Here is a 10,604-nt window from a genome sequence, read left to right as displayed (position 1 = left end):
CCCCAGCAGGTCTGACAGACAGCCCATGCAAGGAACAAGCAAGATCCAGCTACTAGAGGATGGAATGGGAAGGGAGATGGATTCATTCAGACAAGCAATTAGTGCTTGAAGGAAACCCATGCACAGGTCCCTTTGAGTGAAATGGAAAAGCAAAAGGATTTTGGCAACAGTAGCAGAACTCTTGGAAATAGGAGTGCTTTGCAACAGCAGCTTACTAGGACTAATTGCTGCCACTGGACATTAGGGCAGATGAGAAGAGTTTGGGTAATGCAGGAATCATGTCAGGAGATAAGCAGTCGTCTCCTGTTTCCCCACAACCTTGCAACAAGCAGAAAGGGCTGTTTGATCAATGAAAATAAAAATAGCAAGAAAATCCTGCTGACTCCTGCTGAGACATTGACAGTCTGGTGCCTCTGTTGCCATCTGCTTGGGGGTTACTGCCAGCTCCGAGCAATTATTCTTCATGAATTGGTACCTGTGTGAGCAACAGAAAGAATTGGAGAGTAGAGCTCCCAGCCCACCTCAAGGCTTTGCTTTCATCCTCCCCACATCAGCTCAGGTGACTTGGATGCCTTGTCCGGGGAGAGGGTCCCTGCCCATGGCAGAGGGTGGAATGGATGAGCTTTAAGGTCCCTTCCAACCCAAACCATTCTGGGATTCTAGGATTCTTCTGAAGGCGCTATCATCTGCAATGAGAGATCCTTTTCCACAAGCTCCATCATAAACTGCTGTCCCTTGTCCCAGGCTGCCCCACTGTAACTAATTACAGCCTGAATTACAGCCTGGTTTTCCAGCCACACTGCAGCTCCCTTTGATCTGTGCTGGCCTAAATGGCCTCCAGAATTCCACTATTCTACAGCCTGGTTTTTAAGCAACTTGGAGTCCAGCACCTCCTACAACCAGCCCAGGAACTGGTGACCCTTGTAGATTTTATTAGGTGGTTGCAAGTAATTCATGACTAAATGGAACTTAGGTCAGGTGAATATTCAGTTTTCCCAGGAAAACAGTGAGCTGACTGGGGAGTGTTTGGCATAGGTTTAAGTTCTCCTGGACAAAACCACTCTGTGGAAGGAGGAGCCAGGCCCTAATGTCCAGGCTGATCAAGTTGTTCCAGATTATCTCATTCAACAGTTACTCTTCTTAACCTGCTGTCTCTAAAGATGACAGTGTTCTCTGCATCCATCAGTGTTCTGTCTACCTTTCACCTCCCACTGTGGGATCCAAGCCGATTCTTCCTTAAAACTGGAGGTGAAAGTACACAAGGCTGATGACTAGACACTCAGCCGGACCGGAGGCTTTGGGTCAGCTCCTCACACTGCAGCTTATTGTACAGGACACAGGAAGGCTACAGGGATCCAGCCTAAGCCGCACTTTGATAATGGAAAAATAAACCTTACTCCTGCCCTCACTCCTGTCTTTTCTATTTGGGTTGCATGCTCTTCAGAGTTAAAAGGTACCAAGGGTAGAGGATCCAGCACAGCAGCCCTGTGCTGAGGCCCTCCAACACAAAGACAACTGAAATGACCTTGGGTTAGTCACAGTTTTTCAAAGAGAAGTGAGCAAAACAAGGTATTTTAAACAGTGCCAAAATTGATAGAAACCCCAGATGGAAAACTGTATTTTTCAGAAAGAAAAACACAAATGAGGAACAGAATTCTGGTCTCCTTTCTTTCCCAGTATCAGACAATATGAATACAAGCATCGACAATTAATACTAGCTCTTCTTCCAAAGACACACCAACTGAACACCACAAATTCTGGTAGGCTTTTTCAAGGCAGAGAATGGATGTAAAGAGGGCTTACCCTGCTCCAGTAGCTGCTCTTGGATTTCAGCTGCACTCATTTAATTTTACTGGAAATCTCTTTCAGAAGGCCTTTCAAATCAGAGAGCTTTAAAAAAAAGAAGAAGGAGGTTATTTTGGTAAAGTCTATCTAGCTGAAGGAAAGCAATGCTAATGAGAAAAGGAAGTAATGACTAATTGCCTCTTCAAGTATTGCACCAAATGCAAGAGTGCTGGAGAGGACACTCCCAATTACAATGTTCATCAGGGCAATTAATGCAGCAAGTCCTGATGCCTCTGTATTTCAGTGAGTTAACCAGCAGTTACCAGAAGAGAGAAGCAGATGGGTATTTCTTTTCAGGAGGGAATTAAGGTTAGGAGGATCTCTTTTCAGTTTCAAGAGCAGCATCACTAGCCACAGACTGGCTCACCACTTCCCTTTCAGTCTTGGGAAGCAAACTATAATTTTGTAATCTAAATTATTTGACAGCAACCAAAATATGTATTCTGAAGTATACCTGGCTCTTTTCACCTGTGAGCTTCTCAAAAGTCTGTGCTTCATGTCAAAGCCACTCCCCACTTCAGAGGCCAAATAGATTGTTCAGTCAAGCCTCAGAAAATACCCACTGTGAATGTCTTTTCAGCATCACAGTCATAAAAAGATTATTTGTATGGCAATTCTCGTAATGTGCTCTCTGGCAGATTGGTAGCTTTCTATTGCTTAATTACCCAATGCCAACAGCACCAGAAGCTAAAATTGACAGACACCTTGGGAAGGGGACATTCCAGGTGTGTGACACCCCTTCTTCCCATTGGTGTTTCATGGGCCTGTTACACAGCTGAATGCTGCAGTTTAAGGCGGAAATTACTTTTATTTTATTCCATCCCACAAGGAATACTGAGAAACACTCCTCCAGCAAGTGTCTTTCTGTTTCATTTGTTTCATTTTCCTTCACAATATGAAGCTCTTGTGGTTGGAAGGGACCTTATAGCTCATTGTGTTCCACCCCTGCTGTGGGCACGGACACAGGCTGCTCCAACCCATCTAACTTGGCCTTGGGCACTTCCAGGGATCCAGGGGCAGCCACAGCTGCTCTGGGCACCTTGTGCCAGGCTTGCCCACCCTCACAGCCAAGAATTTCTTACCATTATCCCATCTTTACCTGCTCTATGTTCAAACCCATTCCCTCTTGTCCTAATCTCTACACACCATACACGTTCCTGTCCATGCAATCAAAACACCATGGTAAAAAAGCCCAGTTAAAATGGGGTCCTGGGGACAGTGACAAAGACTGCACACAACTCTGGGAGCTCATTTTCCTTGCCATGGCACACCCCCTGTTCACCAGAGAGAATCACATTCCCCAGAGCAGTCTGGGACAGAAGTACCTTTGCATCCAGCTGTCTAAATCGATGCACCATCCTAGAAGCAGAAGGAGAACACGGAGCAAAGGGATCAGTCTGAATACCAAGGAAAACTTGGCCAATTACCACATCCCATCTCCCCCAGGGTTCCATCCTCCCAGGGAGGCAGGGCTGCACGTGACTGGCATCATTTTTAGTAAAAGTAAATGAACTAATATGCAAATTATTATTAGTAGTAGGATGCTATTCCATTTTCCTTCTCAAGACACTTTTGCTTCCAGTACCGAGGAGATGGTTTTGGTATTTGTTTGGCTTCTTATCCAATGCTGCATGTCTCTGGGTAGTCTTAACTAAACACTTATTTGGGGACAGCAATGTTCATGCCCACGGATAGGAAGGGTCTGGTTTTTCTTGCCCATTCCTAACAGCTCTCTCTGATTAAGGGAAATACTCAAGCTGTCAGAAGTTAGCAAAGTTAAGCAATCATACAGAGCAGGTTTTGCTCTCTAGCAGTGCTCTGTTTTCTTCCTTTCTTTCTGTTTCTTTTTTCTCTTGTACTATTACTCTGAAAACAGTGAGACAGATCCCAAAGATAATGTTTCCATGAGTTGGCAGTCAAAGAAACATCCAAGTCTAAGTGTCCAACCTCTAAATACCATGATTCTAAAGATCATCTTCCCTCCTCAGAGGCCTTCCAGACTAAGTACACATCTCCATCTGGATTACTGCTGTGGGAACATCAGATTCCAAATCCAATGGCAAACATTCTCTGCTAAATGTATAACCATGGAATTATCTGGGTTGGAAAAGATTGAGTCCAACCAATCCCACCACTAACTTGTGTCCCCAAGTGCCAAATCCACAAAGCTTTTAAATCCCCACGCTGAGGTGGGAGTGCCACCACTGCCCTGTGCAGTCTATTCCAGGGCTGGACAGGCTGGACAACCCTTTCCATAAAGAACTTTTTCCTAATATCCAACCTAAACTAATGCTACAGCAAGAGTCAGCTGTGGCACTGCTTCCCATGATGAGATCTCAAAACACCATGGGAAGACATTTTTCTTCTCTTCAGCAGACAAAAAAGCACCATTTCACTTTAGGAATAAAAAGCATGTTTATGCTGAGATTGCTTACTTACTCATTAATTTGTAAACGTTTAGAGCTGCTGAAAACTTGCCTTCACTAGAAATGTTCAAGAGAAAATTAAGAGAATGAAGACAAAGATGGGCAGGCTTACTCTTCTGATGAATCATTTGCTTTTGTATTGATTTTGACGAGGTAATTTTCCTTCATGACAGCTTCCCATGCCAGGATTTCATTGTCCTCATTTCTCGAGCCTGGCAAATGTATTTGAAGAAAAAACACTTAATTTGTCTTTCCAAAGCCAAGGTGCAAAAAGGCTGGGTCAGTGCGTGGATTCTGAGGTTAATGATTCCCTTCCCCACATCCTGAGCACTCACAGCCCCACTGCCCACCCCTGACAGATGTGACACCAACACCTTGCACTGAATGCTCCTGTCAACCAGAGTCACTTAAAAATGCAAAATATGAGCAAACATAAAACCGCAAACCAGCCAAGCAAAGACAAAACACCCCCCTCCTCCCCAACCTTACAAGCTCCAAAAGTCTTTCTGGATTCTCTGAGTCTTGGTTAACACAGGTGCCTCTGCTTCAGCAGGTACAGGACATTCTAGCAAGTTCCCATCTGGGTTTGAGCTTTCCATTTGTTTCTATATTATCCCACATTGGGTCATTAAGAGTAACACTTCTAAGAACTACAATGTAGGATTTTTCACTGAACTGAAACCCTCCAGAATGATGAAGAATTGTCTTCTCTAAGAAGCATTTTGTGGTGGTGCTGTGAATTCAAGAATTGATACAGAGGAGCCCACTTTGAGGCATCAAAGCCCTCCAAGGTAATACTTCAGCATTTTATCATATTCCAGGAGGATAGGGTAAACCACAGGGGTTTAAAGTAAAAAATAAAATTAACTGAGACAAAAGAAGCTGAAGTCCCTTTCTTCCACCCAGTGCTCCTCGGAGCTCACACACCCCTCAGCTGTTCTCCTACATTCCAAGAAACACATAAGCACCCAAATCCCAATCATTTCCATAAGAGTTAAATGAGAAGGCAGGATTTTACAACAGTCAATACATCAATGTGCTTCCTCCACACAGTTCTCAGGTCCTATCATCAGCAAAACCACAATCATTTTCTGGCTCTAATTAACTCTCCCATTCTTTCAGAGCTGCAGCATCCACTGTGCATCATTTGAGCAGGAATTTCTGCCATCCAACAGCTTCCCCAGCGAGGAATCCACACAGCAATCTGGACAGCCAAAGTGATTTAGTGCTAAGCAATTTGGACAGCCCAAAGCAGGCTCTTCCTCCTAAACTGGTAACAAATCCAGCTTCTGCTGCAGGGCAACAGGCAGATTGCTGATGAATGGGAACAGGCCTGTCAATTAACTCAACTTATGCTCTCTCAGCTGAGAAAACACTACATTTGCAGGAGAGATGGGGGGAAAGCTTGTTAAAACAATTCCTATCTGTGTCCTCTGACAGAGAAATTAAAGGAGAAATAGCTCAAGAATTGACTTGCAATTTTTGAGGTGGTTTGCTCGTTTGGCTACATGGAAACTGTTTATTCTCTTTCTGTCATTCCTAGCAAGCAGGATGAATTACAAAAAACCTTGCAAGGCTGGGAAACAGCACAGGCAGCCCTAAAGAGTTGGGATTAATCTGAAGTCTTAATCATTTACACACACAAAGCAATTCTACATCGAAATGGTTTGGACAAGAGAGCACTGGATAAATCTCACTTGAAAACTTGAATCCTACTGAAGAGGTTTCCAGCAGCACAGTGGATTTGCATGACAGAGGTCTACATGGCCCTTGGAAATTTCCCAGGGGAGCACAAAATGCCTGGAATAAGCACAGGATGCCATGGAGGATCTGCAATGCACTTGCTGCATTGGGCAACAAGGGCCAAATCCAAGGTTCCTTGGGCAACAAGGAAAAATACAACTCACAACAAATGGATGGCTCTTTGCTTTCCTTGTTACAGCAGCACTTGAAGCATTTCCTCAGCACCATGTATATGTAGGCAAAGATGACAAAGGGGAAGGGGATGGTCAGGCGACTGCAGTATTCCTGCACCAGGAAAAAACGCTGGAACTTCCACACCTGGTCATTGTTCTCCTGCACTGATCCAACCGTGTAGCTGGTGGTAAAGAGAGAACACACCCAGCATGAGTTATTCACCAAAGAGTTGCAGCAGAGCCAAGAACAGAGCACTCCTCTACTGTACCAGGGCATGGTTTTATAGTCACAGAATCCCAGAGTGGTTTGGCTTGGAAGGGACCTTAAAGCTCATCCCAATCCATCCCTGCCATGGGCAGGGACACTTTCCACCATCCCAGGTTGCTCCAAGCCCCATCCAACCTGGCCTTGGACACTGCCAGGGGCAGCCACAGCTGCTCTGGGCATCCTGTGCCTGCCCACCCTCCCAGGGAACAATTCCCAATTCCCAATATCCCATCCCATCCCTCCCTGCCCTCTGGCAGTGGGAGCCATTCCCTGTGTCCTGTCCCTCCGTGCCTTGTCCCCAGTCCCTCTCCAGCTCTCCTGGAGACCTTTAGGGCCTGGAAGGGGCTCTGAGTTCTCCCTGGAGCCTTCTCCTCTCCAGGTGAGCACCCCCACCTCTCCCAGCCTGGCTCCAGAACAGAGGGGCTCCAGCCCTTGGAGACTCTCCTCTGGACTCATCCCAGCAGCTTCTGATGTTAGGGCCCCAATCATTCATTTATTGGCTAGGAGGTTATTTAGCTTGTTCTCCTTCTTAGTAATTTGCAAATGGGTGGAACTAAGACAGTAGGAAAAAAAACCCCCTTGAAGTTACAAATAAACTGGAAAAAATTTGAATAGGAAGAAAATGCTCCATGTACTTTTACTACCTCAGCTCTAAGCAATCTTCTTGCAGCCTAAACACATGAGAACAGGATGCTTCTTCACAAGATATTGTGTCTTATTAACTGAGCAGATAACTCCCTTCTTAGGGGGAAAAAAAACAAAACAAGTAAATCTAAACCTAGAACACTAACAAAAAATTTAAAAGATCCTAAGATTTGTAGTAGAGGTATTAAGGACATTCCAGGCATGGATCAAATCCATGGCACAAAGCACTGTATGAACCCAGCAAGGCCTCAACCACAGGAGCAAGTTCAGGTTAATAAAACCATAGAGTCCTGAAGAGTGAGAATAACTCCTTGACTCTGCTCTAGCAAGGTCACTGGGGCAGAAGAGTGAGAATAACTAATTTACTCTGCTCTAGCAAGGTCACTGGGACAGAAGAGTGAGAATAACTCATTGACTCTACTCTAGCAAGGTCACTGGGGCAGAAGGGTGAGAATAACTCATTTACTCTACTCTAGCAAGCTCACTGGGACAGAAGGGTGAGAATAACTCATTTGCTCACTCCAGCAAGGTCACTGGGACAGAAGGGTGAGAATAACTCATTTACTCACTCCAGCAAGGTCACTGGGGCAGCAGCTCACACTTGGCCAGGCCCTGACCCAGCATCACCCCTGTGTGACCCACGGGGGTTCACACCAAGCCCCCAGCTCAGAGGATGCTCAGAGGTGGAGGCCAAGGACAAGCAGCAGTCCCTCCCCAGGACACTGCACCAGCTCCCCCAGGCTGCAGGGACAGATGCAGAGGCAAGGGGAGGCTTCCTGCTGTTTTCCAGCAGTGCACTCCCTTTCCCAGGGAAATGCCAGTGCGGGGGTGGCCGGGAGGGCCCCTGGGGTACGCACCCGAACATGGCCACGAGCAGGTTGACCAGGAGGATGTTGGTGGAGAGCATGTAGATGCACACCAGGGGAATGGTGATCCACTCGGGGAAGCGGGGCTGGTTGTTGGCATCCAGCTCCACGCACAGGGGCTTGGACTCGTTCCCAGAAAAGGTGCAGTGGTCAAAGTTGTAGGTGGTACCTCAGAGAGAGAGGGGAGAGCAAACAGTGAGCTCCTGTTCTGCTGGGCTGTCCTGGATTGCCAAGCAAATTGTGTTCCGTTTGCCATCTGCATGGCAGTTCTCTTCTGTTAAGTGGGCAGTTTTCCTTATCTCTTCCACAACTGGGGGGACATTTGCTGATAAGAGGCTATTGAATGTCACTGCATGGCTGATGAGAACTACGGCATCCCACTGGGAGATGTGAGCCCAGAGGGGAGAGCCAAGCATTCCTACCCGGATATAATGTGGAGGCTCTGGAACACCAGCAGGGCTTTTCTCCACTGGGTTTCCCAGAGGAACGGCTGCTCTCTTCCCCTGGATCTTCAGAGGAAGATTGCACCCTTCTACCGGATCCCTGCTCCAACAGAACCACTCCTGACACTGCAGGAGGGCTGCAGCCACAATTCCAATGGGACTGCTACCAACACCCTGACCCACAGGGTGTCAGGCTGGGTTCTGACTCTCAGTGTTTTAGTTTACTGCATTGTTTATCTTTTTATCTTCTTCCCTATTAAAGAACTGTTATTCCCTACTCCCATATTTTTGCCTGAGAACCCCTTAATTTAAAATTTATAGCAATTCAGAAAAGGGAGGGGTGGTTTTACATTTTCCATTTCAGGGGAGGCTCCTGCCTTCCTTAGCAGACTCCTGTCTTTCCAAACCAAGACATGGGCCCAGCCCCAGCTCCTGCCCTCATCCCTCCATCCCTGCTCCCCTTTAGACTTGGAGGCAAGGGGCCAGCACAGTCTGGACAACATTTAGGAGGACAGAGCCTTTGACCCAGCCAGGAGAGACCCCCAGAAGGCAAATACCATCAATATCATCAGGGTACTGGCCAAACATGGCCAGGTAGGGCTCGTAGATGACCGAGCGGAAGATCCACTCCCAGCGGTGCTCGTTCTTCCTCAGGATGCCTTGCCTGGCCACACCAAAGGCCACCATCCACACAGCAAAGAGGAAGAGGAAGAAGAAGACATCTATCATCTGAAAAAGGGACAACAGGCATCAATCAGTGCCCCTCTGCATCCACACATGGATGGCTTTTTGCTCCTCTTTTCACCAACACACATGGTAGCAACTGACCGCTCCCATTCAGAGAATTTCAAATATATTTATGCAACCACAAAAGCAAGGCATGTTTTGGAACACAGGATATCCTCCTGGCATCACACAGGCTCCACAAAAGCCAGAACCAGGTTAAAAGGACTGTGGCTCACCTTATCCCTGTGAGATGAAAGCTTCTGGAAATGCCACTCTGGATGGCTTCCAGCCAGCATTTACAGCACAGACACTCTGGCCAATGGTTTCATGAATTTCTAGCACTGTATGAGAGGATCTTCACCACCCTCTTCCTTAGGTACTCGTGTGATGGATTCAGTGGAGGACCAAAATCCTCCCCCTGTACCCTCTATCATCACTGTCTTGTTTGGGGAATACTCATGGGAGCAATAGAAATACTGCTGAAACATTTGAGGTGTGGAAGACAAAAGCTACCAGAAAGCAAATTTCCTCTTCTGTTCTTCAGCCTGATCCTTATTCTCTCTCTTGACACAGAAAAATGCCCTGCTCTTAATTAGATCCCATTTAAATCTTAATTCATCCTGTTTAGCAGATTTAACTTGCTGCCATCATCAGAACATGGTGATTTTGCTCTTAAGAGGGAAGGGAAAAAAAGTGTCAAATCATTTATTTAGACTCTCTTGAATAGCTGCCAGAATCTTACCATCCTCTGCAGCATAATAATTTTGGGTCCTAGATTCCTGCTAACAGTGAAAATGTGGATGAGCCTCAGGGTAAAAACTATGTAGTCCAAACAGAAAATTACTCTCCCGGAATACCAAGAGCTTTCATCAGAGTGAAGCCTGATGGAGACAGCAGAAGAAAACAAAGAGAAGCCTTGGGTGAATCATGCAGAAATCAGGTAAAACCACACAGAAACATTGAAATGGAGAGTGGAAGGTGAGTAACTGGAAAGCAGAGCACAGCTATGCAGGGCCCCATGGCCTCCCACATCTAATGACAGGTGACAGAGATGGTTAATGCACACTCTGTTTACACCCTTCCTTCCTGACATGCATCATATCCCTGCTCATTTCTTCTCTTATTTCTTCTCTTACCCTTAAAGCCATTAACAGCACAGAAATCCGTACCTGGAGCTACTCCCACAGCCCTGTGAAACCACCACAGTGCAACAACTGCTCCACTGCCCTGAGGCAACAAGGACTTAATTACAGCTGACTGAACAATTCCTTTGGAAAATGTGATTCCATCATTTCTTTGCCATGGTTTTTAACTGACCCCATCGTGTAGAACAGCTTTGGGAGATAATGACATTGTTAGGCTGCTGCAGGGACAATCACAGTCCTCTTAAATATAATGCAAGGCCCACGTGGTCATACTAAATAGCCAGTAACAGGAGCCACAGAAAATCCTAAAGATCCCCTGACTTT

At 46.2% G+C, this 10,604-nt stretch overlaps 1 protein-coding gene across 1 annotated transcript in view; it reads right to left on the bottom strand.

The window, feature by feature from the left end:
• Positions 1–1,839: 1,839 nt before the first annotated feature.
• TRPM8 (transient receptor potential cation channel subfamily M member 8) overlaps positions 1,840–10,604 on the bottom strand; it is a 32,380-nt gene continuing 23,615 nt past the window's right edge. Inside the window, exons 18-24 of the mRNA XM_058809489.1 lie at positions 9,878–10,016; positions 8,967–9,138; positions 7,958–8,135; positions 6,179–6,369; positions 4,384–4,483; positions 3,171–3,204; positions 1,840–1,890 (exon numbers count right to left, since the gene is read on the bottom strand). Of these exons, the coding sequence (XP_058665472.1) occupies positions 1,840–1,890; positions 3,171–3,204; positions 4,384–4,483; positions 6,179–6,369; positions 7,958–8,135; positions 8,967–9,138; positions 9,878–10,016 (865 nt within the window). The remainder of the gene's footprint in view (positions 1,891–3,170; positions 3,205–4,383; positions 4,484–6,178; positions 6,370–7,957; positions 8,136–8,966; positions 9,139–9,877; positions 10,017–10,604) is intronic.

The sequence above is a fragment of the Ammospiza caudacuta genome, chromosome 8 (assembly GCF_027887145.1).
Source record: "Ammospiza caudacuta isolate bAmmCau1 chromosome 8, bAmmCau1.pri, whole genome shotgun sequence".
Classification (NCBI taxonomy): domain Eukaryota; kingdom Metazoa; phylum Chordata; class Aves; order Passeriformes; family Passerellidae; genus Ammospiza; species Ammospiza caudacuta.
The sequence above is the reverse complement of the archived record's forward strand: the minus strand, read 5'-3'. Positions and strand labels throughout refer to the sequence as shown.